The 26,635-nt window shown below is 43.4% G+C and overlaps 1 protein-coding gene across 1 annotated transcript in view; it reads right to left on the bottom strand.

The window, feature by feature from the left end:
• Positions 1-26,635, bottom strand: part of PLCD4 (phospholipase C delta 4) — a 679,750-nt gene that overhangs the window by 283,724 nt on the left and 369,391 nt on the right. The window contains exon 6 of the mRNA XM_069616847.1: positions 6,356-6,587. Coding sequence (XP_069472948.1) covers positions 6,356-6,587 — 232 coding nt within the window. The remainder of the gene's footprint in view (positions 1-6,355; positions 6,588-26,635) is intronic.

Here is a 26,635-nt window from a genome sequence, read left to right as displayed (position 1 = left end):
TGCACTGCTACAAATCCTGACCAGCAGGCACCATCTTGAAAATAAACTATAACGGTGCTGTGTGAATGCAGAGAGACGTAATGGAACTACCGTGGCCCCTTCCTCCATCGGTGCCACAGTGACCATTGTGTCACTGTGATGCATATGACATTTTTCCTTTGCTCCTTTTCTTTTTTGGCAGGTATGTGCAGTGCTCGAGATAAGATTTTCAATTGGGAGTATTTTACTCCCTATCTTTTAAAGTTGGTAGTACAATTATTTTTGTAGGGAGTAAAAATGTAAGTCCAATTCCCAATGGGAGTATTTTATGAGCGGATAAAAATGTTTTACCTGGAAAATTGAAAGGTTTTTGTAATAATTATTCCTTTGCACCCTAGTTATTCATACACATTGAAAAAGATACGTTTACTTCTTCCAGTCAGGCGTAATAATAGTTTCTTCCTGTGGTGCTATGTGCACTACTGGTCCAAGCATGTTCAGGGAGCTGTGTGGGTGAACACAGCAGCACAAGGTCCTACGTGTCTGTTTCCTCTTGTATTTGAACACCCTATTTTAATTTTTTTGAGTATATGCCTATTTTTAGGGAGTAAAAAGGGCTGATACAACCCTTATCTGTAGGGCTGGGTATGTGTAACATTTACCAGCATCAGTTGATGGGCTAGAGCAGCCTCTGGTGTTTGCAGGGTCCCTCTCATGTAACCCTAGACGTTTAGCCCAACAGTGGCTAGTCTGTGCAAAGTCTAGCCTGTCTCTTGGCAAGGCTTGGGACCTGTTTTCTCTCAGCCCAAACTATTTCTTTCAGTAAAGGAATAAAGCTCAGAGCTGATTGGTTGTGCAGGATACTGGTACTGATGCAGCAGTTTACCCAGTGTGCCAGGTTAAAACAGAGGCTAATGATAGCATTTCGGAAACAATCAGGAGGTTTCTGCTCTTTTTGATATATTCCTTCAGTTTCCAGCCCTGCAGAGGTCTCTGTTTACTGTAGAGAAATTACTTACAGTTCTGGGGAGTGTAGTGGTTGTTCCACCAATGCTGAGGCCTCTCAGACACTCCACTATGGTGTTCTGCATGCATACCTGATGAATGCAACTCTGTGGGTGATATGAAAGAGGCTTTACTCATCTGCCCGTTTTATTGTCAAGTAGGGTATTTCCAGGCTGAGCCATGTGGCTGGGAAAGCTCAGAACCTATACAGAGAGCCTGGATAGATAGGATTAGCATGAGAGGGTGTTTGGAGAACTGACTGTAAAAAACGCCTCTGTGACCAAATTATATAAGTGATGGGACTGTGAAGACCATGGGATCTGGGTGTCACCAGGTCTCCGTGATGCAAGACCTGGAGGAAGTACATAGAGGATCCCTCAGGCCACCCAATCGATCACCAGTCTATGGATATTAGACAAGCACTGGGTCAGTAGTCACCACATGGTCGAAATACCCACAAGATGTCTAAAACCCCAAAACTATGAGCTCAGCCTCCTACCCCTACTTGAGAGTACAGCCTTGTCACTCAGTCAATGTTACCTAGTTTTAAGAGAGGCTTTGTTTCCCTTTCTTGTTAGCTTCCACTTAGGGTTAGTGGTTGTAATGTCCTCACCAGAGGGCTGTGAAACATCTGCCTTAACACAAACCTACAGGGTTCTCCAGGGGCAGTCCACTGTTAGATGGATAGTCAATATCACATATTCTAATGTTCTTCCTTGCCAGGGGTTGACATTTATAGGGCGAGTGTTCAATACAGGTTAGGCAAAGTTGTGTCATACTTCCTGATGAGCCAACAAGTCTCAGAATCCAGTGCAGACTATCCTGAGGTCTGCCCTCCCCCCCCTTCAATTTTCCATGAGGCCCATGGGAAAATGGCTGCCACGCTGACTACTGCAGCACCTCACACCACTGGTCATTAGGTGCTACAAATCTGGTCACCTGAATATCAAACTGTTATGTGAAGAATCCCATTTCTCACGGGCTCCAGAATTCCCTTGAATGGTGACTCCAGATCAGTTTGGGCTGGAATAGGGACAAGACTGATTTGAGTAAGGTTTTTCCCCCTTATGTAAGGGAACAGCAGACTTAAGAGCAATGGTTTAGAGGGTTCTCCAGAGCCATGCTAGTGGTTATAATTAATTCAAAACGTTCTAGCCATCACGCTTCAGTTTTGCAATGGTCACCCTGAGAGGGATCGCTTGGCCCAGATGTGGGCCTGAGCTTGGTGTGTCTAGAGTACTGAGCCAACCTTTTGTTGAAGAGTACTTTTACCATCCATAACTCAATGAAAGCCACTCCGAGATGTGACTTTGTAGACAACAAAAAAGCTTTTATAGTTCAGCCGGCTGGGAGAATTCCTCATGCCACAGATGATTAAGTAACACGGAAAGACTCAGAGTTTGTCCATTTTTAACACACTTTAATAGAAAGCATAACATTTCACAATAATTCAATTACTTCATATTTTGCTAATCAGCATGACTGGTTCCATTCCACATTTACTGAATCATAAGACATATGTTGCAACTTTAAAAACTGGTTTAGAAGCTGTGTGGATGACGCCTTGCTCCAGGCAGCCTACCAAGGACAAAGATTAGCTATCTTGTCTCTTATTGACTACTTTCTCCCCCCTTATCTTTTTCAGACTTAACACCAGCTTCATTTGCGAGCAACACCATGGAAAATCACATATTCTACTATTTGATGTTGTCAAGTAGTGCACCTGGCTTACCCAAGCCCCAGCCTTTTGTAAATAACCTTGGCTGCTATCTACTTTCGACTCTCTGCAGCTCTGTATTTTCTGTGCTTTTAGCAATTTGGATCTTCATGAGGCTTTGAGTCCTCTAGCCATTTGTAACACATGCTGTGGTGTTCATTTTGAAAGGAATGGATCCCTTTGCTATTGTTATGGGCCTTATTCTGATATGTTTTCCTAATATCTATTGAGTGTGGGTAATATTTCTTATGTCAGGGACATGAAAAACCAGAGGGTGTTTCACAACCTGGTCCCCGGGGATTCCAGATTCAGGTGGCCAGTGAAAGGCCATTGCTTTTGGATCCCAATCATGGGGGTGGACTAACGACGGATGATCACCTTGGTAGGGGATCCTCGGGTAGTGGGGGAGAAACACCTGATGGCGAGACATGGTATCCCCCTATTTCCACAACCCATCTAACCCCTATCCCTGCTTATTTTATTAGGAAGCTACAGCTCCCATAATTCCTCCCCACGTTACATTTGCAACACTACTGAGCCAAAGAAGATGAGGAATAAGGTCAGGCAGATTACCTCCACTGTCTTGCACTAGCCCTGTCCCTGTAATGAGGCCAGGCAGAGTCAGGCACATAATCCTAACTATCTGCCCCTGCCACTTGTTAACACTCCCGTTACGAATAAAAGTTGGCACGCACAGGCACAGGTCCTTTGCTGAGCTGTCTCAGCAACATGCACTCTTTCTTCTTTACAGATTGGATCTAGAGGTTGTAGGGCATAGGGAGAGGATGCTCTCTCAATGCACCATGATTTCTTCCACAAGATCAGGAGGGATGGGCTTCTGGCTCCTATAATAGTTCTACTATGGAGAAAATCTGGATTCTGCTTTTTTCAAATAGAGGCCCTCCTTCAAATGGTCGATCCTTTCCAATCAGTCTAGTCTATGTATTTGCCACTCTACTGGGCTACTAAGAGAAGTGGTCTGAATTCTATCAGTTTATCAGGAGAAGTTGTTGTGTCGCAGTCGAGACACCCATTTACTTTAACGGTATGTAGCCATCACTGCTTGGTGGCTAGCTAGGTGCTTGGTCAACTATAGGTGAGCCTCTTACAATGTGAGATTTTTGCAAGGAAGCTTTGGGACTGGGATTGACTTTTCTTTTTTATGGATCCCAGTGGGCTGCCAGGGAACCTTAAAGGATATTGATGATATTGAACAGTGCACCTCTTACCTCTTCCACACTTTCCTTCTATCTCTTCTATCTGTATGTTCTATGGTTCCATCCTGGATCCTCCTTTAGTCCTTGAGGCCCTTCACCCCACCCCCTTCCAGCCCTGTTTCTGAGGAAGATCGTATATTTGCGTCTGTTAAAGCCTTGCTGTTGATAGCAATCACAACTGCTCTCTACTTAGGAGAAGTGGGTGCCCCCCTTGTCACTGAACTTCACCTGCTTTTCCTCCCTGAGGGTATTTTTTCCAGCCCTTCCATCCTTTTTCCCTTAGGTGGAATCCCACATTGATCTGTCCTAGATGCATATTTGCCCTTATTTCTTTTCCTGTATGGTGGTCCGGCTTCAATGGAAATGGATACTTTGATTCAGTCCTTTTTGTGGCTGAGCTGGTGGATGGACAGATTAAAGTACACCATTTGTCATTGAACAATAGGTCCCCTTGCCCAAGGTTGTCAAGGGTCATTATTTCAGTGGGATGCATCCTGCACTGAGCGGGGGGTTTTAATGGACAAAGTATGCAGTGTCGCTGTTAGGCATTGATTGATTGATTGATTGATTGATTGATTGTATATTTATGATGCACTTATACCCAAGTGTTTCAAAGTGCAACCATGCATGGGAGGGGAAGACATAAGGAGGACAAGACAAACAATCTTATGAGGCATGGTGCATTCAGATCATGCAGTGCACAGAACAGGAAGTGTGTGGGGGAGGAATAGGGACCAAGTGCACCCAGTACCGTTAGAACATGGGTTAAGTGCAGAGAGGTACCACTCTCTAGGGTCATAACCAAAGTGCAGTAATACTGTGGCAAGCGCATGGCCCAGGGGCATTGCAGGAGACTGGAGAGGAAAGCTTGGGACCTGTGAGGCTCTGATGGTACACCAGGCAGCGAGTCAGCGAAACTGAGCAGAAGTAGAGGAGAGAGAGCGAGAGAGCAGAAAGAAGTGGTTAGCAGGGGAGAGGGAGAGAGAAGGAGTAGGCGAAGAGGAAAGTCTTGAGGAGTTTCCAGAACTTAAGGAGATCCAGCTCAAAATGGAGAGATGCTGGGAGGCTGTTCCAGATGGAGGCACCTGCAGTGGATAAAGATCTCCCCCCAAGTCTCTGCTTGCAGAAGCAGCTGACCCACAGAGAGTTGGAGACAGGCGAGCAGTGGGCTTGGGAAGGAGAGTATTTAGGGAGAGAGTGCTGTAGATAGAGTGTGCCCAAGCCTCAGTACGACTTGTGGACAATGCAAAGAGTCTTGGACTTAATCATTGCAGCCACAGGGAGCCAGTGAAGGGTTTTCAGCACCGCAGAGATGCAGTCCCTGGGCTTGAGGCCAAGGATACGTCTTGCAGTTCTGCTCTGGATGAGTTGAAGAGGACGGAGGGTAGAAGAAGGAAGGTTAAGAAAGAGGCTGTTGCAGTAGTCCAGCTTAGAGAGGACCAGGACTCTGGAAACAGTAAGTCTCTGGGGGCAAGTGAGAAAATGTAGGATACCTCTGAGAAGGTGCAATTGGTAGTGGGACTTTTTAGAAATTGCTGCGATGTGAGACGAGAAGGAGAGAGTGGAGTCAAAAATGACCACCAGATTTTTTGCCTCATTGGTAGGTGGAGGTGCAGGGCCAAGGGAGGCCAGCCAGAGAGAAAGAAGGAATGCAGGAGCAGGGGTCCCGATGAGGCCAATCTCTGTCTTACTGGCATCGAGGCAGAGGTCATTTGCAGCACAACATGACTTAATTGTGGACAGACAGTCAGGGATGAGTGAGGAAAAGGAGGCGGCAGAGGGTAGCCTGAAGGAAAGCTTTGCGTCATCCATGTAACACTGAAGGTTGGAGGTAGATGCTTTCTACCCCAAGCATCTCCGTACAATTTCATTAATCACTAACATTTTGGCTACTCAGCGTTCACTTTCTTGGCTGACAAACATTGCTTTGGTGCTTATCTGTGTTCTGATTTTCTTTAAACAATGTTACTGCAGTGTTTCTGTTTTGCCTCTGTCATGGCACAAAGTACGTCCTCATTTTACGACTGGGACAAGTAAAATACGTAAGGAGAAAATGCCCTAATTACTTACCTGTAATCTTCATTACACAGAGTCCTATGCTTTCAGATTACAGTCTTTTTTGCACCTACCCTCCCAGTCCTATGCAATAACCAGCCCTTGCATTTGCCTAAGAGCTTGGCAGATGTACAGGGAGTTCAGGGAACTAGGGCTGTTTATGCCTCCAAAGCGTGGGACAATGCAATGAATAATTAAGACAGGTTTTTGAAAAGCTATGAATCCAGAGGTGGGTCTACCTCACATGTTATTGCTGAAAAAAGATGATTACCCGCTACTGTAAATTTCTAGTAAGTCATCAAGGCACTGCTTCAAAATCATTCGACCCATATCAGTCAGAGAGAATAGATAGGAAGTCAAGGTGCACATGTATGGGTCCTACCAGTCTCGGAGGGCTCGTATCTGGCTATCAGTTGCATAGCGTATTCCTCCACACCGTCTTTCTCCAGCTGTTCCTCCTTCAGGAAGTCCACAAACTCCAGCAGAGTCAGCTTCTTCCCATCCTTGGAGAACTCCATGAAGATCTCCACGATGTCATCGCGCTGGGTCAAAGCTTTATAAAAGAAGACAAACTCTTCCCCTTCAAGAGTGCCCGACTGGGATTTATCCGACGTCTGCAAGGGGGAGGAAACACGCAGTTGATATTGAATGTATTGCTGAGCTTAAAAAATGCGACAGAAGCTATGGAGTTGACTGAGACACCCAATGTCCATTATCAATCACGTTTTAATGCTTAATTTACAAACTTGTATGGGCAAAATTAATGTTGTTACCGGCACAACCAGACAGTGGAAAGCACTAGACAAATACAATTCAAGAGTTTTCTACCCCAAGTTGAACAGATTCTACTATATAAAACTCTTATCCCTACACAACATCTCTGAAACCATGCATTCATTTATGTACTCATTCATTTATTCTAGCACTAGTGGGACAGCCCATGTGCACGGGCCAAAGTGCATACAGAAAGACATTTTCAGAGTGTTAATAGAGACATTGTGGATGTGTAATAGGCTGAAAGTAATTGTACTTACAGAAAGCCCTCTGTGTGGGAGTTAATTGTAATTTATTTTGTTGGAGATATAGTGCTTAATCAAATGAATTTCTGTTTATATGTTTTTTTAAATGTATATATTTTCTTAGTGTATGCAACTTGGAGTAGGCTGTTAAAGTGGTATCCCTGTCTTGGGCCTCTTCTGCAGCTAATTAACTGTGCATTTATTTATGTAGTCCTTCATTTATTCTAGCATTTGTTGTGCCCTCACTTCAAGCATAATTGCCTATAGATTAGAGCAGTGCAGAGCAGATGCAAAAACACACTAAAATAAGACCAAACTTTGGTCGAGAGACAGGAACACATTCTGAAATCATGCTGCAGCGGATATTGATGAGGAGGGAAAAGATATATAGGAGGAGGATCGACTTATTTCAATTGGCTGATGAAGAGGTCACACTAGCAGTACCCCTTACTACACCCACAGTTGAGCCAGGTCATACAACCACACTAGTCAAGGTACTTTCAGCCTTGCATTGCTTGCCACAGCCTCCTTCCAGAGGATCAGTGGCGTCACAGTGGTATATCATTATCGTCACAGTCACGGGCCATATGCCATATCTGATATGTAATCCTTATATCTGCCAGGGTATAAATGGGTATGCCTCACTATACACGTACCAAGGCAGGAATAGTAAGGGCATTTTATGACATTCCTGCGTACTGTGCATTTGCATTGCCATTAATTGCACCCATGTGGCCCTCATACACCTGCGGTCAGGAGACACTGGCATTCCTTGCATGTACAGATCATGTGTGATGTTTGCAAAATAATGATGAATGGATACTATGCTTACTATTATGGAGCTACACCAGATAGTTACCTCCATCAGTATCATGCGATAGCACAACAGTTTAAGGCTGATAGGACTCCAACAGGTGGTTGCCCCTTGATCAGGCCACTGGGTAGTGAGTGTACATGACAAGCAAGTGTCCTCAGAGGTGCTCTGGCAATACATGATGCCAATCTACATACCGGCCGCAATATCAGAGGTTCAACATCTTGCAAAAGATATGGACAGAACAATTAGAGGACATTAGTAAGTAGAGTGCTTTACAAGTGGTGGGCTAGAAATCAGACTAGTAGTTTTTACATAGTGATGTGAATTAACTGCATAATCCTACTCTACATCAAAAGTCATAGACATCGCTCTATGGCATTCTTGAATGACATGGCATAACTACCACCGGAGGCGTTTAATTGATATATACTTACCCAATGGGAAGTGATCCACATTACAAAGCAGATTCACCACACAGCTGAAGTTAAAAAATATGTATTATTGTCTTATTTTCTGACTCAATATCCCAATAAGACAAAAAGAGAACGAACTTTAAACAAATGGTCTGAAATCCTTTACTTGTGTTTTTTAGGTTAGATGAACTCCGTTTTAGAGCATCTGATGAGATGCGCATGTTTGTGGCACAAAGGGATGGTCAGGGTGGCATTTGCACAAAATTAGTGTGCCTATGACAGATGTCCCAGAAACATGAGCATCCCGTCAGATGTGCCATTAAATGCCCACATATTTGAGCATCTTACGCACTGCAATTTATGCACTCTTGCACACAGGGCATTTCTTGTTGTTTTCTTTCTTGAATGCATGCAGCGCAATGAGATGCACTAATTCGCAGGTGCATCTTTGCACCATTGTCCATTTGCATCTCATTAAGATGCGCATGTTCTTGGGTATCTGCCCAAGTGCTGTACCAGCAAGGGGAAGTTAAAAGTCTTACCTAACAAACATATATCACAGTGTCTCTTAATGGTGTAACCATGGAAAAGAAAAATATACATTGCAAAACAATTGTGAAAACGTTTGCAAAACTTTGCAAAACTTTCATAGTGCCAATTCTAGGCCCTTAGACTAGAACTACAGTCATGACTTATCCATTAAATTAGCTGCTTGCTCTAACCCAGCCAGGCATTCAAGTCCTGTGGGGTCAACTGAGTCCACCAAGCTTTGCCTCCATCTGCACCTAAAGTGATGGCTCTCCAGCTGCTTTTGTGAAATCTGTCCATGTTGTCTTTTACAGCTCTTTTATAGAGGTGTAAGACCTCTCCTGTTCCCTTTTAGCCAATCCTAATATGTGGGTGACATTTATTTAATGGGTCGCACTGGCCGTCCTGTTATTGCGTTGAAGCCAATTTGACTCTGTTACTTGAAACATAGTTAGTCTGGCACCTGTCCCAGAAATATGGTCATGCTTGTCGGCCATCTTAGAAACACCCCCTAAAATCAGTTCCACCCCATCCACAGGTTCTTTCCTCTTATCTCCGTCGTTCGGTCTATTTCTCATGCATGCTGGCAAAGGTTTACATAAGCAACTTCAGCTCAGGATGTGTAAAACCACCAATTATAAATGCAGCCCATTAGTATCTGCTTCTTATGACCGACAGTGCATGAGTCAGCATTTGTTCTTTGCATCGCGTCATTTCAATAGATTTACTGTCATTTAGATATTTTAAAATAAGAATTATTTTAATTGCCCATTTTACAATTTAAGAAGCCATGCTGTCTACGGGAATGTGCATGCATAGGTTTCTATTACAGTACTGTAATACATTATTTTCAAAATAACGTATTTAAGTAAACCACTTTGCATCTTTTTGAATCTTTGTTCTGTATATGTATATTAAAGGAAGAGAAATAACAGACTATATGCCCGTTTACTTTAGCACAGCACAAAGCAATCCTTTAAGGCAAAAGATCATTAAACAATACAAGATAGAAGGGGACCCTTTAGTAGTTCTTCAATTAATGTGCTTTTTCGCATAGAAGAAATAGATTTTAAACAAGTTCGTCTGGCTCCAAGTCAGCACGTTTACCTGTCACTTGCACTGAACATGGGTTTTCTTTATCATGCAATTGAAAAGGCTCAATACTGATTTGTATGTTTTTACTTGTGCTTGAAAGGAAAGGCTGTCAAAGCTTATAGCTCTGAATGCACATATGTAAATAAGGGACAGTGAGCTAAAGACTTGGTTGAGACTCTCCAGGGGGCCATCCCCCGAACAACAGGTCAATGGGCCATGTTCGTGCCGGTAGAGGGACTCCCAGAATCCCCCTTGTTTTGCACATTTGTAAATATGCATCTCTCCGAACCCTATCAGAGTGAAGAGACAGGTTCCAGGCATATATGTCTTGCCTTAGATAGTAAGCTGTTCACAAAGCATGAGCGGTAGAGGAGAGCGGCAACTGTTTCCTTAACACAATATTTACAGGGAACCTGAGATGGAACCGTTGGACTGGTAGCTTGCTCTAGTATGGACGCGAGTTGTCAAAGTGTGCAGGTGGTGCATGAGGCTGTACTTCAAAAGCAGTGCACGTGCCTTAAACAACCACCTTTGAACCTTGGATTTGGGCTGGGATGTAGGGAGGCATTTCCCTCTGCTCCCTTTTTCCAGCCTCCTCCGTCTACCAATCCTCAAGGCCTTCAAAGGGATTATCATTGCTCTGCACTATGAGCATCTGCGCTTGAGGGTGGTATCTCCGCACAGAGAGCAGTGCTTCCAGAAGATACGTTTTTGTTTTCTGAAATAAATAATATTTCTCATATGCATATTGATATATGGCTGTTTAGAAACTTCTACTCTTTGAATAGTTCAAAGTATCCCAATAGGGCAAGAATAGTTGTTTACTCCTGATCAGGCTGTGCACACAGCAGGGGCATGCTCTTTTCTGTGGAAGAAAGTGGAGAGAAGGTCAGATAATTGAAATTCCTTGATAAAACTAAAAGTGGTAACAATTTAGAGGAACTAAACTGAATTTTATTAGCTAGTGCAATTCTGATCCGGTGAATTCCTAGCTATGGAAAGTTAGTTAGATAGGTTATCGTTTAGGTATGGAGTTAGTCAGGAGTTATGCTTTAGAGATAGTGTTCATCTTTTTAAGGAAGAGATTAGATAAAAATTCTAAGAGAGCTGAAGTCGAAATTTAAGCCATGGGTTGGCGTCGTCTCATACTATAAGAAGTGTTCCCAAGATTCAGCCGGATCACTTTCACTTCTTCTCTGTAATCATGATCGATAACTTTGGCTCCCACCTCAACGGAATGCTTATGGGCCAATCCCACTTTTGGGGCTACTCTGCCCTAGGGCCCCTCCTGTATCTCCATCTGTAACCTGATCCGAAAAACGGCTGGCCTTCTGGGTGGGATGGCGACTTTGCGATCCCTGTAAAAGTCACACCCATGGCCCCAGGGGTTGCTCTCATAAGGATTTGGGATGTATTTGTGAGTCTCTCAACCCTTAACAGTCTGGATAGCAATCAGTGACCTCTGTATCAGAGTCTATGGGATCCCACTTTTGACACATGTCTCAGATGGCTCAAAGAAGATTGCAACGCCCGAAGACAGTTGAAAGGTTTTTATTGTAATTTCAGGCAGGGCTCTAGGGCCATCCCACACTGTCTTCTATAAGAACCAATTTCACCCTAACCCAGGCATTCCTTTCTCTCCATGTTAGTGTATAAAGAAGGTTTCACCCTACTGTCTAGGTTCTGCCTTATACTTGAAAGGAACCCCAAAAGCCAAATGCCTTATCTGACTAACCTTCCTACGGGACTTCCCAACTGACCTTACACTATCCAGTGATTAGTTGACTGTAAGGGATAGTGGTTTGTGCCTTTAGAGCACTCTGCACAATTTGGTCTTCTTCCTGTCACGCCAAAGTACTCATTTCACACAGTCGGTCTGCAACTGTGACATTAGCAGTACTCCAGCACCATTGCAGCTATCATTAACCCTGAAACTGACCACAGAGGCTCCACAGGGACATGCCGCACCATACTGCACAGGGCTTGGTCAGCCATCCAAATCAAATAGAGAATACATGACCTACATTATGTCAATCAAGCGATAGTCATCAAACCCTTTTTTCAATGCATTCTGTGACTTCTAGCCCTGTATTAGTGGAAAAGAAAAATTGCAACTCTCTAAAACATATACAAATAATGTCTGAGGCAGTGTGAAAACTAGCCCTGCTCTCCTTTGTTCTCTAACTTGGACATATATTTTTATAGAATTTTGTTTTCAGAAACTGTGCAGACAAGTTATTATTTGTGTATGACACCCTTGAAACCTTTCCAAACACTAGAGCAATGCTTAGACTAACCAAATCTCTGAGTGATACATTTTAACATCTGCTGTGTATTCTGGGTAACGGAATTCTACATAGTCTCCCGATGAGAAGATAAGCAAGAAATATATCAAGCAGTGCTGAAAAGAGAGACACGATCCACCACACTTTCTGGAGATCCAGCGATATTTTGCTTTGTTTGCCATTACCCTCATAATAGTGAAAAGATCTATGTGCGATGTGAAATATTCAATGTAAATGTCAGCATTGCAGTCACACAAACCATGTTAATGACTGATAGACATGGGACAATGCTTTTTTTTCAAGAATGTAAGAAACATTTCATATTTAATAGAAGCACAAGGACAAAGGGGAATGTCTTCAGAATGTGTGCACAGCTGAATGGTGAAAAAGATATGAAATCAGAAATAATCACCAAACAGTTAATGATGTATTGCTCTAGAGCATAAATTGACACTGAATTTACCAACATACCAGTGTACATTTGCCAATACTATGTTCATTTTGTTGTCAGCCAACAGCCGCCCCATTAAGTTGATTTGATTTTTTTGCATTTGTAAAGCGCAGATAACGAACTAAATCGTATATTGGCGCAGATGGTATCAGCAGAGGTAGATGAAATGACTAAATATAGGGTCCCCTGATGAGGGGGCCATCTACCTGAAGAGAAAATTTGTCAGTGCTCGACGAAATTGCAGAAGAGTACTCATGGTTCTAAGCTGTAGCGGTAAAGAGTTCCACAGCTTGGGGCCAAAGACAGCAAATCTTCTAACACCTCGAGATGTATAGGTTGAGTGAGGGATATTCAAAAGATGACTGTCGCTGGAACGTAGTTGTCTCATAGGATGATAGGGCTGAATTAGCTCTCTTAAATATAGATGGAGCAATTCCATTTATGCATTTGAAGATAATGCAGGCTGTCTTAAATTTAATGCGGTCAACGATTGAGAGCCAGTGTAGCTCCCTACGGTATGGAGACATATGAATAGATTTATGTAATTTAAAAATCAATCTAACAGCCGCGTTCTGAGCTCTCTGAACCCGCTGAAGCTGTTTCGAAGGGATGCCCAGCAGTTGGCTATTACAATAGTCAAGATGGGCACTAGTTAGTGCCCCTACCACAGAACACAGAAGCATGATCCTCCTTAGGTATGTAGGGAAGTGCTTGACGTAGCAATCTCAAAACAAAATGGACTGCTTTACTCTTTGTTCCTACCTGTGTTTCACTGCCTAGATCTTCTTGCCACATACATCCCAAATGTTTAATCTTTGATACGAATTTCAAGATTTTGCCCAGCAATGTTGAAACAGGTAATTTCTTAGCAGCCGTCAGCAGATGCTTGGGGCCAAATAGTATAAGTTCCGTCTTGGCAGCATTAAGCTGTAGATAATTCTTTGACATCCACCTGCTCACTTCTGTCAGACATTGCTCCAATTTGTTAAATGCTTCCTGAAAATTGGTGATTCGTATAAATATCTGGGTGTCGTCAGCATAAGAATAGAAATCCAGTCCATAGTGTTTTAGGATTTCCAGAAGTTTGCTTTAAGACGGCACTGCTGGAGTGTTGAGTGTCTTATTTAACTCTTTACAGATATTTGTACACATACACACTTGCAACACATGTTACTTACCAGTAATAGTTGCTGTGGATCTTGATACCAAATTAGAATCACGTGCTATGCATAGTTTGCCATCTATAGGTTGGTCTAGAGTTTTAAAACGTGTTTACTGTAACTGAAAGAAAAGGGTTGACAGGGACATGTCTATACATTAACCCCAGCACTACATGTGTAGGCTACCCACAATGCTCCTCAATGGCAACACCCTTATATTGTTCATTCTTTGCCTGTATGTAAATTGTGAGGTAATATGTGCTCATATATGTGCACTTAATGAATGATGATGACACTACAAATCATCAATTCAAAGCTCTACAATCAAAATTTTAAATCCAAGTTGATATTACATTTATTTATGTACCGGAAAGAGGGGAGGGTGTGATTATAATAACATACACAAGCTCAAGAAAGACTATTACTGGTAAATAACACTTGTCTTTTGGGGCTTGTGAATCTGTTTTCAATGAACGTGCTATGCATAGATTAGTGAGTAATGTTAACCCTTGGTGGGAGGGTTTGTGTATGGTACAGGTAAATACATTTTAAAGCACTGCTTGACCGACTTGTGAGCCAGCTATGGTTTGTATATCTATCCAATAATGTTCCTGAAAATGTGAACTGAGTTCTATTTTGTAGCTTTAGAAATTACTATCTAGATTGGTGGGTGGTTAGTTATGTGTGCGGGCAGAGCATTCCTGATTGTATTTTACTGTTTTAACCCACTGCTTTCTTTCTTTTATTAAGTCTTAGATCACAGGGTGTCTCTCGAACAGGCATCCGAAATTAAGAGCAATGAAGACAAAGACAATTCCTGTTTGGTCCTGTCAGGGCCTGGAAAGGGCAGGAACCCATGATTTTCACATCCTAGACAAGCCAGCCCAGCAGCATGCACACCACACCCCACTCACCCCTTCCAATCCACACCCTCATGAAAAAATACCCAGTACACACCCAGCTTCCATGGTCTTCCACTGACTGAATCACATTCACATCCCTCTCATCACCACCCACACTCTACCTCCAAAACACAAATGCAACCTCATGCTCATCAATGCTCTTTCTGCAGTACTGCATTCAGCAGACAGTACTGACCTCATCACCACTTACAACCTAGATTGATCCTTTACCAGAGAGACATTATAGACCCCAACCTCCACACATCATTCTGGATGTCCTTAAACTCACATGTTACAACATCCAACACAAGAATCAGCAAGGGAAGACTAGCGGAGGGTGTGCTATTATCCACAAGATCCCATGGACATGCACCTTTTAGGAGCACCCCAAATGTGAATCAATGGAACTTCTCACTTGTCACTGCCTTTCCTATCACGCTCAGACAGCTACCTTCCACCTGATCTACTGACCACCCCAAACCAACAAGCCCTTTCTTGATGAAATCACAGACCTCATCACAACAGCATCAATCAATAACACAACTAACACCTTCTTCAGAGACCTCAACCTGCTCGGGGTCCATGCTATTAAGAAGACCAGAAATACTGTACATGAACTGTTCTATACCACGGACATCAAGCAGTTGGTGTAAAAAAGGGCTCTCTAACTTGAGAGACCACCGTCCCCTGCACATCCTGGAACTAGCAACTACCAGGTTCTACTCACTTCAATTTATTCAAGAAATGGTCACTAAATCCATTCAAAGAAATAATTGTAGACAACATTTGAAGTAAACCTTCGCACAAATTATAAGAACATGCAACTCCATCATGGTTTAGTATGTATCCAAATGTATTCACAATGCTCAACACATTTTGGCAGAACTTCCCTTCATCAGGAGCAGTCAATCAAACTGTCAAGTAAGAGACAATAACATATTTAAACTTTGTATTCAGGTTTAGGATAGATCAATTCTAATTTAATACAGACAACCACTTTCACGACTCGAAATGTCCAAGGTTGTACGCTGAAGGTTGGGTAACTATATTGAAAAATAAAATAACCAATTTACACTGTTTCAATAGTTCTATAGGGCTCGTGATGTATTTTGAGATTATTTATAAAAACGATATCAATCATAAATAAAGGCTGTAACTTGGTAAATAATTCAAGCAATGTGCTGAAGATGAAAGATCAAAATAAAATAAACAGAAAGAATGCTAGAATCTAGCAGCACAATGGTAACCGAATTGAGATAAAATCACTGATTAAGAGAAATAGAAATGAAAATACTTTCAATAAAATTCTTTTCGAGGACTACCTGATGTCTTTGGGTGCCAACAGTAAAGAAACTGGATCTGTGTAGAAGAAAATGTAGCCCCGCAAAACGAATTAGAAATCCAATCTTAAGCTTAAAGCGGAAATATTGTGATACACAATCCGAGCGTGCAGATGCACACCCATAACACTTGTGTCAAAAGTACACCCTGTGAGTTCACTGATACAAGTGTTCTCTCCACGTCTCAAAGCATTCTATTAAGTGCCGTCACCTGACGAGTCTAGTGACGTTATTACGGAGGTGACCTCTGAAACGTGATAACGTAAAGACGTGGACACCATAACTTAACAAGTAAGAACTGAAAAAAGAATCTATGTTGTGTAATTCATATCAAAAGTACCCTAGTGAATAGGTCAGTAGAGACTTTCATGCCTTATCTCAATCCATATTATAAAATGCAATGTTAGTGACTCCCATTTTCTTATAGATGTCGTGATGTCATCATTGATGTAGCATTGTAAGCGGGATAACGTAAACAAGTAAACAACCTTATGTGGCAGGTAAGAATGAAAGAAGAAAAAAGAAAAAGCAACTGTGCTGTGTTTTACAACACCAAGAGTACCCAGAGTGCCAACATTAAGTAGTGATCTCAGTAGAAAAACCAAATACAACCATTATACTAGTGATAATAGTGCATGAACAAGATAAGAGAATACATGTAGAAATTGACCTGTAGTTCCAAAAGATAATATTGAAGGGCATAAGAAAATATTTTTCATTATAAATGAGCTCAAAGAACCATCACCTCCATTCTATTGAGCTGACATTTGTCAGCTGGTTAAAACCTAAGTGTCAGACCTATGTAAAAACTAGGCACTAGATGTCCTAAAGATAATAGCCTATAATGTTGGGTGCGATCAACAAACAAGGTCAATTTATAACAATTGTACATAGTTAATCTGCTGTAGTTGTCAAACATCTATTGAAAAACAGTATAATGATTACAGTTTATGTATAGGATCACAACAGTATATGCTTTTAAACAGTCAAGTTCTTATCTAAAAACAGATATTAGACTGGGGAGAATGGGGGAGAATATTATGAAATTCACATTGGTAATAGGGATCTCTGCATATAGAGTGTGGCCTATGTCCCCAGCTGTAGCCCTGTTACCCAGAGCCAGGTGTACATTTTGATTAGAGCTGGATCTACAACTTGTCTACATGATGTTTCCGTAGCAACCAAGCACTAATTCTGATTATTGTATTAGAGGCTAGCTGTCTGTTCTGCAGAATGGCCCAAGTCTGAGCTCATATTATCTGGCATTAGCTTCACTAGTACTTTCATTTACAGTATTTCCTGGTAGCCTAGGACTGCAATGGGAAGCCACAGTGGTGGCCATTGTCTTTCCCATGGCACATATATGTTTGCTCTCTTTATCCTTGGCAGCTTCAGACTTTGATGAATGAGTCTCCTCCTAGCTGCAACCACCAGGGAGCCAGCGTTTGGCTCTTACAACGGGTTGTCTATTGGGTGACTTTTGTCCCAGGAACGGTTAACATATCTGGGAGTTGCTTGTTCCATCATGGTATACTTTAATCGCTTCTTACCAGAATCTATTGTAGAGATTCAATGCTTAATAGCAAATGCTTGTCTAATACTTTAACCCCTTTCATCTTTGACCTCCTGTATTCTTTTAGGAATGCAATATACTTGCATCACTGTGTGTGAGGGAAGTTAGAAATGGCATCAAGTCTATCAAGTTAGAATCTATCCTTGAATGGGTTCATGGGGTCATCATCCCATTTACTTTCTACATCTTCCTGTCCTGCCTTTTCCGCTTCTTGTCTTTCAGTGAGGGGGTCTTCTCCCTGTATATTCTGTGGCTGTGTGATACTGGCACGAGGCACCTTTGCTGCCTTGGCCGCTGCAGTCCCTTTTGCTTTCCTCCATCTCTCCTTCTGTGCCTGGATTTGCCATAGACTGTGCAAATGAGAGTTTAGGGGATCTGTGCTGTCCACATGGCAACTGTGTGTCAATGTGTTTGGGCCTAGTTTGATTATGCTTATTTTCATCGTCTTCCTCTTCTTCACCTACCCCATATGGAAAGGAGGTGTCCTCAATGTGCTGCATGTCAGTGTACTGTTGAGGTCTGGCGGGGAGAGTGCTACTTAAGCGTGTCTTCTCCTTGACTAAATCCTGCGACTGTACTCCCATTTGTGCTGGGAATGCCCAGCTCAATATAATTTTGTGGGCTTAGAAATGATTCTTGACCCTTTTCCGCATGCCACTTTTAGTTTACTTTTAATCATTTTTTATTTTATTTTTTTATTTAGTTTATTACAAACTTTTTTAAAAAAGAGAATGAACTATAACTAAACATAACTTAAAATTAAACTAAAAATAATCAAAACATCGTAAATCCATTCATCAATTCATATAGCGTTACCCATTTTCCTTTTATGGTTTCCCCTTGTTTTCTTTTTTTTTTCTTTTTTATTTAATTTCCATTATTGATTCTGCTAAAGTGTTATATCAACTTCCATCAGTTTTTTTCTGCATCTGTTCCAAAAACAATGTAAGGGCTATTGACAGGTTTTTACAGCTACTGCTCTGCATCCTCATCCACCACTCTCCGCTGCTGTAAGTCATACCTTTTCTCAGCTCCTGACCCAAGTATTTTGTTTCTCAGGTCGGTACAGTGTTAGACTAGATGTTTTAATATTTCATCTTGACACTGACAGAAGCGGCATTTGAGATCTTCTGTTCCAGTATTAGTTTTTTAATTTCTTTCATTACAAAAAGATTCAGCCTAAATTTCAAATAGATTTTAATCATTTGTATAGCACCACAATGGACCCTTAGGCATGAGGGCACTGATAAACAAGAAAGCAAACGGTTAATGAAACACTCAAGTACTGAGAACAAAGAGAAGAACTACAAAGGAAGGCCAGGAGCGTACATTATGCAAATATCAACGTTTTCAATCTGTTTGTGAAAGGTTCAAGCTTGGTCTGTGACCTGAGATCAAGTGGAAGGTCATTCCAGGCCGGTGGAGCCTCTAAAACTTAAACTCAGAAGCTCTTGCCTGAAGTCTCCCAATGCCATATTGTTGGCCCAATACTCTTCCGCACCATGTTTGTCTATGCCGTGTTTTTCCCACCATGACTTTCTGTGCTCTGATTAACACAGAGTTTAGACAACAACCTTTCGGTAGCAGGACTTTTGTGGTCTTTGCGCAATATAGCCTCAGCTGCAAGATTACAGGTGGTTTGTTCGACAGCACATTTTGGGGCCTGTGGTGCTAGTGTGTCTTTGGAAGAGGGGTTTGTGGAAAGTCAGAGGAAGGACACGGACAACTAGACATGTTTCATCTCTCAGAGTTTTATTAAAGTAAAATAAAAGCCCTCACCTAGCCCTTATGCTACTGTGGAGAATCCTTATTCTACGTAAATAACAAAGGTGCTAGGCAGGATGTTGCAGCAAACTCAAAGTTGTCCTCAGTCTAAACCTGTCCTATATATCTAACTGACCCTTCCACTAACAAAGAAACATTAACTTAGCCCAGAGAAGATGTTCTCATTCCCCTTAATTGGTGTATGCTGGCTGGTGCATGACTCCCTCCCAACAATGGCTCTGGAAATAGCCCAGGATTTCTAGTGTCTCAAATTATTGCCAACACTAAGTTCTTGTGTCGTCACAGAGTCTTTCTGTATCTACTTGGGGTTTTGAAATACTGGAGGTTTCCTCACCCTTTGAGTGGCTGAGATGTTTAGCCTTCTCTTGGTCGCTTTCTTTCTCTGGACCCTTCTTGGGTAATTCTCTTAATCTGTCTTTTCTATGAACCCTTTGCGGGTTATATATTTCAAGTTTGTTCCCTTTTGGTATTGGCTTTGCTTACTGGTATCTCAGAAGCCCTCAAGGGCAGTGGCCTTCAACTTCACTCTCTTTGGGTATTGTGTTCTCTTTCTGTTATATAATAACTGTCGCGGGTTATACTTTTCAAGCTTGCCCCTTTTTGGAATTTCACTCGTTCTCTGGTTTCTAATAACCCCCTGTGGGAGTTCAGGGGGTATATACTCAATGTCAGTCTATTTCTGTAGTTTTCTCTCTCATTCTCTGTTAGTGCATAGGTCTCTGGCACTCCGTTCGCTTTCTCAGCATTCTGGCTTCCTACTGAAACTCCACAGAGCTCAACCGTCCTCCTCCCTTTCCTTGCTGAGAATCACGCACCTGCTTCTTTGCGGTGGCATTGTTTGGGGGGAGGCGGTTACTCCTTCTACACTGGAACAGGGCACTTTGCGCCGTGGTTTTGGCACGTCGGTCTTACCTTTCAGTCGTGATTTGGTCTTCCTCCTCTCAAGACCTTCAAACCTGTGGCTGTCAGCACTCCTGGGCTTGGCAGCGTTCAACATGCTCTCCGCCCACCACGTATGCGTCACATTCCTGCCTCCAGGATGTGTCGGCGCTATGCTGCAACAGCATCTTCCATCTAGCGGGTCTCTCTCTGGCTAAAACAGCCAGAGGTGGGCAGTATGCTTCACTGTGAGTGGAGTCTGTAGGCTCATCCGGTTTTAGGCACCCCCTCCAGACATTATCTCCTTGGGATCGCCATACCCCTGTGATTGGCCTCCATACTTTCAGGTGTCAGCCTTATCTGCTTCCTTGGCATATGTGGCCGAGCGCTTGTCCACCCTACGTTTTAAAGTCTTGGGTATAAACCTTGTACACACCCAGCAAGTCTCTTCCACAGTGTCTCAAGGCCGGCAATGACATGCTGTTTACCGACCCATGGGAAAGTCAAAATGCACCTAGGACATACGCGAAAGTGTGGCTTTTCCAGGGGCTTAAAATGCACTAAGATTTGATATACAATGGCGAAATCAATATTTAGCATTCTCATACGACATGCTCCTACCCCCTGACCCTGAGACAGCCGATTGTCTGTGCTAAAGCCTCGAAACCGCTGCTGGCTGCAGTTATTGCTTCTGTGCCTCGACTCAATGTCCTCCGTGAGAGCAACAAAAAAAGATTCGAAGAGTGTCGGCTTGTAGGAGCATTGTGGGTAATGAGGCGTAGTTATAATGTTACAGAAATGCCTCTGTCAACGCCTACCATTCAGTTTCAGCAAACAAATTATAATACCCTGGACCAACTATTGGATATTTTGGGGCTTGTTTAGTGTTGGGCCTCAGATCAAATTTAATGTGAATATAACCATTGTGGAGTACTGCTGTTAATCATTGGATCTTTTTTCTTCTTCATGTCCTGCAGTAACTGTGAGTACATGCATGCTAGTTTCAACTCCATGTGTGACATCATAAGCAGTGCATGCCAGTGGCCAAGATACAGTTATATTATTCGTAATGATATAGGCTAACATATCTACAGTGCCCAGTGGGCACTTTGATATCGCATCTGGGGCTATGGCTATGCTGAATCTCCCACAGGAACACCAATGTGGCCAATGGTCGTAGCCTTCAGCCCTATGCAGTGGACACGTTGGCTGGGAATGGCCTTAAGCCATGCTCCAAGCACCTCCCAGATACCACATGCCCCAACCCGGCAAAGCTTCAGCCATGCACAGTGGACAGGTGCCAGGGAAATGGCCGTTGGCCATGCCAGCACCATGTTCCCCTTTGTGACCAGCAGACATGGCCAAACCTCCTAGGCACCCCCTGCGCCCAATGGGTATGCCCGCTCTTTGCAACTCCAAGCCACCTGATGTGCCCATGCTCAGGCCACTTTCCATGGGGCATGGCCATTGGGAATACCACAGGCTAGGGTCTGTGAACATGGCAAGGGGCCCTCGACATCCCATAAGACACCCACTGTGGCCACTGGCCATGGCCTGAAGCCATGTCAAGCGGAAATCAAAGCCACCTATATACCCACTGGGCCCAGTGGAAATGTGTGGGTATTCACCACCTATGCGTGTGCCACAACAGGCAAGATGTGACATGAAGTGAATCCTTGCCCTTCTGTCATGTGGAGAAGGATCTGAATGGCCTAGTAAAAATCTAAGGAAAAAAAACTTCTAGAACGTTCTATCTGAACATCCACGCAATGCCCTGATTATATATACAAAGGCTGGCCCATCTTCTCATGTAGAATGGTTTTCGTCTAATTTATTCAAATGAATGTGCTGTATATATGTTGCTACTCCAAAATGTATAGAGCAACTTACCCTATAAACATGTGTTTGTACTTCATAAATCATTAGATACGCAGCAATTTCAATTCTGATCTGAATGTAATAGTGAGTTTGCTCACAGCTGTACTTTGGTATCTAATAAACACCGAGCTGCCTGCTTCAGCATCCGCCAGGCTCTTTACTGTAGCCTTTCCAGCCTCATGAGAATAAGCCTGTAGTTGGATGACTGAGGAGGCTGCTCACATCCAAGTTCTAAAAACATTGTATGATATGATAGGTTATTTATAACGCGCTTAATACCCAGAGGTTACTAAGTGCGGACGCGGGGATCGAACCTGTGTTGCTGCATGTCGTCTTGCTTCCAAGGCGAGCATGTTGCCGCCTAGCTATCCTCCAGGGAGCTCAAGAGGCTGATGGAGTGCGTGCCACCCTGTTATTCATGTAGGCCATGGCTATCATGTTGATGATGTACGCAAGGACTTCCTTACCATGAAGGGACAGGAGGAAGGACTTTAATGGCATTACATTACATTTCCTCAAGCTTTGACACGTTGATGTAGATGGGCGCCTTTATTCTGAAGCACATGTGTTGATCTTTTAGGGAATGTAAGGTTAAACCAAAACAATACGCCAATGAGTCTGTAGTGATGACTGCCTCTAGATTGAGAAGTCAGAGGAGAACTCCATATTCTGTTCGGACCTCTTCCTACTGAGGAGGCTCCAGAAAGGGGTGATACTAGGTCACATGATGAGGAGGGCCCTCCTACATTTCCCAAGTGGTTAGAGCTGCATGCGTACCCCCACAGATGAGCATCCAGACTAATGAAACCGCCTTGGTTCATAAGGCCATGAGGCCAAAATATTACTGGAACCCTAAAGCAATGGTGTAGCTTCTCTTGTCAATCTGGCTGTCCTTCTCAGAGCCATGATTAAGTCTTGAAGTGGGGAAGTGTTCTCTGCTACTGTGCTGGGATGCCCCCCCCCCCGGCCCCCGAACCCACCCAAGTCCCAAGAATGTCCTCCTTTGCAATGGAATAAGGATTGATTGGTCAGTAAGGACCAAGGGACTTTGATACAATAGTTTGAGCAGTAGCTACGTTAGTTGGAAAGGACTGTCCCAGTGAATCACTATGCCCCAAAATGATGTGCACCAAGACCCCACCCCTAGAGAGAATAATACACTAGGTCTTGATAATGCAAGTTATGGACTGTTTCTGACCCCTCAGCAGCAAGCAGGAATGTCACCTCTGGGATACTATCTTATTGTGGGCATCTAGAAGGGATTACCGAGAAATATTCGATTCCGAAATGACCGAGGGAGAAAAAAACGTACGTTATTTTTTCAAAAATAACTTTCAGTTTTGTCTCCCACGGACATTTTGCACCACCCGCTACCCCCCAACCCCTGACTTACCTTTTGGCGGCCTACAGCAAAGTCTGCTACTGCCTCCGTAATCCACTTGCGATGACGGTTCGCTTCAAGCACATAGAAGGGAATCGGCGCCGCAGGTTCCTTTCCTTTTAAAATTATTTAAAAAAATTTCATTTCTCCCCCACTTTCCTTTTTATGGCAGCGCAGGACACACCCGCAACACCCAAGGCCCGGAATGTCAACCAAGGAGAGCGGGGGACACCCCTGGAACCTTTGATTGACATTTTTATGGAATTTGCTTTTTTCCAACGCCATTTTCGGCGTTTTCTCTCATTTGTTTTTTTTTATTTCATGATTTTATTCAGATTCCATCTAGAAGTATTCTGCACCAGGCAATAGATATTAATGGGGCCCATCAACTTTACAACCCTATATACTGTAAGGGTGCAGAAGTACAAGTCTGACAAAGAGGTGGCATAATTGTTGGCAAATACTTTTATTGAGAAATTAAAGTAAAGAAAAGAAAACCTACCTAGCCCTAGTCTAAGGGTACAATGTCCTTTTATTGCGGGATGTTTTTTCGTAGGGTTTTTTACCGCAATTTTTTTCATGAAAAACCCATTACATTTTTTTGGGGTGTGGGCGTTTGGAATAGGTAAAAAAATTAAAGTGAATGGGGGGCTTGGAGGGGAAATCCCCCAAAAATAATTTTTAAAAAATGTGATGGTTTTTTTCGTTAAAAAATGTGCGGTAAAAAACCCTGTGAAAAAACATCCCGCGATAAAAGGACATGGAACCATTTATAAGAGGGGTTGCCTGGCCTCAACAAAAATACTAAGGAATCTGTCAGGATAGCCAATAAAGTAAAACGTCCACCGTCTGTGTCCAAACCTGTTTCCATCCCTTACACTCTAAAGTAAACCAAGCAAAACTGGGTATCTCCTTGGTCCAGAAGGATTTCACCTGCCTTCTGGATGATAGCTCACTTCCGGATAAAGAAACGAAAAAGAGTTCTTCTCCCTGTGTTAAATCAAAAGTTCTCAGTAAGTTCTCCAAGATGGATAATCCGTCAAATATGTAAAAAAGAAATTCTCTTCAGTTCTATGTCCAGGTCGCACTGTTATGGGTGGGTGGGCCTCAATCCCCCAAACCTTCTCAGGCTTCTGGCAACTGGCACAAAAAGGATTGATGGGGGAGCGTCTTTCTTCCCCTTGCCTTTCTCAGGCTGCCTGATTCACAAAAACACAGTTCTCAAATATCAGGCGGAATTGTCTCCCTTCACCTGTTTTTTTTTTTTCAGTTTCACTGATTTAGCAACAAGTCTGGTTCACTATCCTGCCAGACTTGTTGATGGAGATCAATTGTTCTTAGTGGTCTGATTCTTTAACATTGGGTCCCCAACCCTTCTGACTTTTTAACCAAAATTGACATAGTAATGTGTGGGTGCCAGACCCCTGTTTGCGTGCATCTCTGGAATTCCCTGACTTAGTACGGGTCCCAGACCCTCGGTTGGTGTTTCTCAGGATGTCCCCGAGTTGGTCTGGGCCCTTGACTCTTGTATATGGCTCTCGCAGGTCTTCCCCGACTTCGTATGGCTCTCGCTGGGTTTCCCCGACATTGTATGCTTTCCAGTCCCTTGATTGCATGCTGATCGTGACTCTCCAGGGTATATATAGGTACATGACCGTTGTGTATGGCACTCGCAGGGTTGCTCTGACTTCGTATGGGCCCCAGTATCAACACTGCCTGACGCTGTGGGCTGGTCAACAGGGTTTTCCGTTAGGTTGTCTCCCCCACTCGAACCCTGAGAGTCTTCCAATTCCCCTTCCTCCTCACCTGATGAAGACGAGAAGTCCAACTTCCTTCCGCGGGGTCGACGAAGGAAAGTCCTCCTCTCCTTGTGTAGATAGGGTCGGCCTCGGGAGGAAGCCACCGCGACCCTTTGGGAACGAATTCGTGGTGACTCCCCCCCGTGACAAACAAGTGAGGCAAGGGGAAAAGCCTTACGGCACAAAAACCCCTCAGAGTGTAGGTATCCAATACTGTGGAACGAGCGAAGGATTCAAAGCCAGCGGGTATTCGGGAAGTCCTTGCAGAAATCTGACGGATAAACTCAGCAAGAGGAGTAGGGAGGATGGATCCGAAAGAAGAAAAAGATGAGGGGGGAGCCAGGAGGAGAACTCCAAAAAAACGTTAGGCAGGAAAAGGAAGGGAAGGCAAACTACCCAGTGCCCTAGCAAAAAATGGTGGAGCACCGGTAAGGGAGAGAGAGAGAGAGACAAAGGAATGAGAGAGAAAACGCAAGGGATAAATAGGACAGGAGCGGAGCACCGCTAAGCGAGAGAACTGTGGAGCGCTGGCAACGAAGAAGAATTCAGAAGTTGCAACGCGCCGAGCCGCCGAGTGTAAACAAAGATATACTCTCGGCGGCGGCCATGATGGAAAGGACTAGACCGCTAACAGAGTTAGGGAGCATAACGTGGCGGCACAGTCTGACGACCGCCATACTTCCACCTCTTCCATAAACGCCAGGAACCTGCGGGTGTGACAGTATGCCCCCCTCGAAGTCGGGTTCCCCCCGGCTTGCTGGGATGTAATCTGTGAAAGTGACGTAGCAAGCGAGGAGCGTGTACGTGAGTCCGAGGTTCCCAGGTATCCTCAGATGAAGGATAGCCCTTCCAATGAATAAGATATTCGAGGCGACCTCTGCGATAACGAGAATCCTGAATGTGGGAGACCTCGTATTCCTCTGAGTTGGGAGCAGGCAAAGTGTGAAGTCTGGGGGTATTCTGTCTTCTGTTCCCTGATATGAAGGGACGTAATTGTGAGGCATGAAAAGTCGGATGTATGCGACTAAGACTCTTTGGCAGTCTGAGGCGATAAGCTACTGGATTAATCCTGGATAGAACTTCGAAGGGACCGATAAATCGGGGGGATAGTTTAGAAGGACGTACCCAGCGGGGTAAAAACTTGGTGGATAACATGACCTTGGATCCTCGATTCCACTCTGGAACAGGTCTCCGGTGTTTATCAGCTTGAAGTTTGTTACGAGTATTAGCCTTAAGAAGACTCTGGTTTGCGGTGTTATGAGCTTCCTTCAAGCGAGACAGGGAGGTTTCTAAAGATGGTATGGGAGTCTCAGTCCAAAAGGTAGGTACTATGGATTTTGGATGGTACCCGTACGTA

This window comes from Ambystoma mexicanum, chromosome 9, assembly GCF_040938575.1.
Source record: "Ambystoma mexicanum isolate Mex_15411 chromosome 9, UKY_AmexF1_1, whole genome shotgun sequence".
NCBI classification, from domain to species: domain Eukaryota; kingdom Metazoa; phylum Chordata; class Amphibia; order Caudata; family Ambystomatidae; genus Ambystoma; species Ambystoma mexicanum.
The sequence above is the reverse complement of the archived record's forward strand: the minus strand, read 5'-3'. Positions and strand labels throughout refer to the sequence as shown.